Source organism: Eurytemora carolleeae, unplaced genomic scaffold (assembly GCF_000591075.1).
Source record: "Eurytemora carolleeae unplaced genomic scaffold, Eaff_2.0 scaffold74, whole genome shotgun sequence".
Lineage (NCBI taxonomy): Eukaryota > Metazoa > Arthropoda > Copepoda > Calanoida > Temoridae > Eurytemora > Eurytemora carolleeae.
In genome coordinates, this window is record NW_019396090.1 from 278,829 (window position 1) to 283,092 (window position 4,264).

The window sequence follows — 4,264 nt, forward strand, 5'->3', positions numbered from 1 at the left end:
CAACTTTTATTAAAATTTGTTTTAAAGTATTAGAATTAAAGACTTCAACCAAGAGAGGATGATATTTTAAAAATTTTGACTGTAAACAGATTTGTCATGCATTGCCCTTTTAAAGCCGAGTACTCAGAAAAACAGGGTGGGTTTCTGTAGAATAAAAATTATGTAATAAATATTATTAGCTATTTTTGTAATAAAAACAAGTGATAAATGTTTTATTTGCATTCTAGAAACCATGTTGAGGTAATGTCAAATAGTTGACAAGAGTCAAGCATTCGTCTGTTGGTGCTTCACTAGATAACATATATTGGGTTTCTCTCTCGAAGCAGACACAAAAACCTGCAGGTATTTCGAACACTCAAATTACAAATACAGTAAAAAGTTGAATTTATGGCTTATTAAAAAGTGACCCTTAAGTTCTATAGTGCAATCAATACTTAACACTCCTAGCTTTCTCATAGACATCTAAAAATTGACATTTTCTAAAATTGAAAATTTCGTAATCAGACCAAATGTTCTAGCAGAATGTATTTACCAATTAAATTGAAGTTTACATATTTTTTCATTTGACTTTTTGTGCATCAACATATAAATTTGAATGATGGGGTTCGAACATAATTTTTTAGATAATGACCCTGGCATTCTTGACTCGTTTATCCTAGCCAAAGCGCAAGGCCCTGCACCTTTTTAACCCAAACTTTTTAATTGTAGAAAATTCGCATAAACTGAAATTGGGTAAAATAATAAAGTGATTTGATGCCATTTCACAAGGGGTCTAATACAAAACATTAAAACAGCATAAAGAAACATTTTTTATGTTATTATTATAGTTTCACAATACAGTTAGTCTCAAGTTTTTAAGTTATTATTGTGGTTTCACAATACAGTTAGTTTCAAGTTTTATGTTATTATTGTAGTTTCACAATAAAGTTAGTCTCAAGTTTTTATGTTATTATTGTGGTTTCATAATACAGTTAGTCTCAAGTTTTCATGTTATTATTGTGGTTTCACAATACAGTTAGTCTCAAGTTTTATTTTCAATAGTTCAATAAAAATGAAACATAGCAGTTGTACAGTGTAAGGGCGCTTCGTGCTCATCTCTATCTGGGAGCATCTTTTCTTTGTACAATATAACACAATTATGAACATCCATAAACCTTCCCTGGGGTCATGTGAGGTCCCACACAAAATTTGGGCCCAGCCATTCTGACGGTCATTGGATAAACACGGACACCCTGACAGACAGACAGACAAGCAAAGTGTATATATAGATAAAACTTTTATTATATACAGGGTGAGTACAAAACAGGGATTATATCGATGTTTGGACAACATTTTTAAATTTTTGTTTTGTTTGGACTTAGGCTATGAAAAAAATGAAAATATTTTTAAACATTGAAAAAAAATCCGCAAAACCAAATGTTTTTAGAAAAAATTTAAATTCTTTTAAAAATTGTTGGAAAATGTTGAACGCCGGGCACTCTACCTAGTTTTTAATATTCTTAAAAATTCGAATATTTTTAGAAATGTTTGGTTCTGAATCTAATGTGGTGAACTGCTCTGCTCTAGAGCCTACAGATCTAGTTGGGCCGGTTCAGGTATACAGCTTGAAATCTTTATAACCAGGGTTACAAAATTGTAAATTTCGGTTGTAAAGGCTGAACCAAGGGCAAAATTTGCTGCACGATTGTCTACGACAAATTTTCGCAAAAGAGATTTCTCAAAAATGTTGCTGATCAAAATTTCGCGAAAGTTAATTATCAAAAATTTGGAAACCTTAATAAATATATTTATGAAACTTTCTAAAATAAATAAATCATTGCATTTTGTAAAAAGTACGTGTAAGTTTTATAAGTTGAATTAAATCTAAAAACAACTCTTGCGAATTGTCTAAAGAACTGTTTATCACAATTTCTCTTTCAGAAAAGTTGGATAGAAAAAAAATGTTGATATTCGGATTTTCACGAACACTCCCTTTAATGAGTTCTTTCTAGATGTACGGTTCTATGGGACACTGGATGACGGCAGTGTACATAATTCTTGTCCTGCATGTACTGCCAGTTTGGCTTGCGGCATCTTTTACTCTCTTCAGGTAATTTTACCCCCCGCCGGCCCCTTTTTACGGTTGATGTGGTTCAGTTTAAACCAGGATCAATGCAAAAGTCTTTTAATTTAGGAAATAAACTGAACAGTCTCTAATTTTCGGCTCCTTATACCCTCTCCACCTGATGGTGTAATCCTTTTGCATTTCAGATTTGTATGATTTGATTTAAAGTAATAAATATATATTTTTTTTAATCGAAATTTTTTAGGCAAATTTTTTTAATTTTTACCATCCACAAACCTTCCCTAGGGTCATGTGAGGCCCCACTAAAGATTTTGGCCGGATCGGTATAACCGTTTGAACGTTAATTGGTTAAAAAACAAATAAGAAAAGTATAAATAAATATTTTAACTTAGGTTAAATTCTTTCTGTCCACCCCAGCTCCGACCCTCCTTAGCCTGGTTAATCTGTATACCGCCGGCGGTAATGTCTTTAACCGCTACCGGAATACTTCTACCATCTTCGGGTGTATTCATTGAGGTAAATATCTTTTTATGATATTAAAGGAATATATTGCAGTGGTGTAAATAGTTTTTTTGACGAGAGAAATTAGTTCTTCCGAGATAAAAACTTGTGCGCTGTTAATCTCTTAAAAAATTAACCAGCTTGAGATGGAATTTAAAGAATTTGAGCCGCGGTTTAAATCCACCAAAACCCGGTTTAAATTATGCGCCGACTTAAATCTTGAAACATTTGATACAATTTTTAGTGGAACCAACCATATTTAAACCGCGGCTTAAATTTAAACCACCGCTCAAATTCTTTAAATTCGGCCACTGATTTACTATTCAACATTTCCGACCTCAGATCATAATCCTAATCTTGATCCTGATTTTAATTCTGAATCTGAATTTAATCATACCTAACTATCTTCATGTGATGTAGTTGGTTTGAATACTACAGGACATTTATGTTTGGATATTACTGGATATAGTTCTATGTTTAGATACTACTGGATATAGTTCTATGTTTAGATACTACTGGATATAGTTCTATGTATGTTTAGATATTACTGGATATAGTTCTATGTATGTTTAGATATTACTGGATATAGTTCTATGTATGTTTATATATTACTGGATATAGTTCTATGTTTAGATACTACTGGATATAGTTCTATGTATGTTTAGAAACTACTGGATATAGTTCTATGTATGTTTAGATACTACTGGATATAGTTCTATGTTTAGATATTACTGGATATAGTTCTATGTATGTTTAGATACTACTGGATATAGTTCTATGTATGTTTAGATATTACTGGATATAGTTCTATGTTTAGATACTACTGGATATAGTTCTATGTATGGGTTTGATTCAATTTATTAGATTTTCCACTCATCTTTGCCAAGGAGTCGATGCTATGGTTCAGGTGATAAAAAATATCCTTTTTTACATTTATTCAAAAAAATGTAAATGTAAATTTTAAATATTTTACCATTATACTTTACACAATTAATCAGCAGCACAAAATAAACATTTTTTATATTAAATAAAAATCTTATTCAATTAAAGGATGTTTTTATTAAAAGTAAAAGGGGGTCACTACTAACTAGTTAATCCTTAATGGGAGTGACTGGCAATGTATGGTGGTTGAACTGAGTATGCAGTCTTGTGGAAACATTTTTTAGGATTCATTTGAGACATATAAAACGTTTCTGCGACGTATATTTACTGAGTTAGAGCGCAAAGTCGACGTTCAAAATCATAAATTTGGGTGGATACGTTTTTAGAATAGTTTTTTTTTATTATTACATAACGACGACAAAAAATTTAAACAAAATTGTGCAGTACACTAAGAGTTGTTTAGGAACAGGTTGAGAAAATAAAAATTATTTCTTATTATAGAAAATAAGTAATCTTATTCTATAATCTCTCATTATTTAAAAAAATTTCTGCAGATTTTCTGGAATTTTTATTGAAAAGACGACTTTTGATAAGAGATTCAATCTAATGATGAAAACGAAATAATTAATTCAAACATTGATTTATATATCTAATTAGTTTGCTAGTTTTGCGTTTTTTCGTCGTCGTTATTTCATAGTTTAAAAAAACCGATTCTGAAAACGTATCCACCTAAATTCATGATTTTGAACGGTGACTTTGCACTCAAACTCACTAATTATACATCTACTACTGGATATAGTTCTATGTATGTTTAGA

The 4,264-nt window shown here is 30.8% G+C and overlaps 1 protein-coding gene across 1 annotated transcript; it reads left to right on the plus strand.

The window, feature by feature from the left end:
- Positions 1-202: 202 nt before the first annotated feature.
- On the plus strand, positions 203-3,107 carry LOC111718407 (uncharacterized). The gene is made up of 5 exons (XM_023493985.1): positions 203-342; positions 1,522-1,595; positions 1,992-2,089; positions 2,458-2,581; positions 3,048-3,107. The coding sequence occupies exons 2-5, from the start codon at positions 1,524-1,526 to the stop codon at positions 3,105-3,107; spliced, it is 354 nt and encodes a 117-aa protein (XP_023349753.1). The 5' UTR covers positions 203-342; positions 1,522-1,523.
- The last annotated feature ends 1,157 nt before the right edge of the window (positions 3,108-4,264 follow it).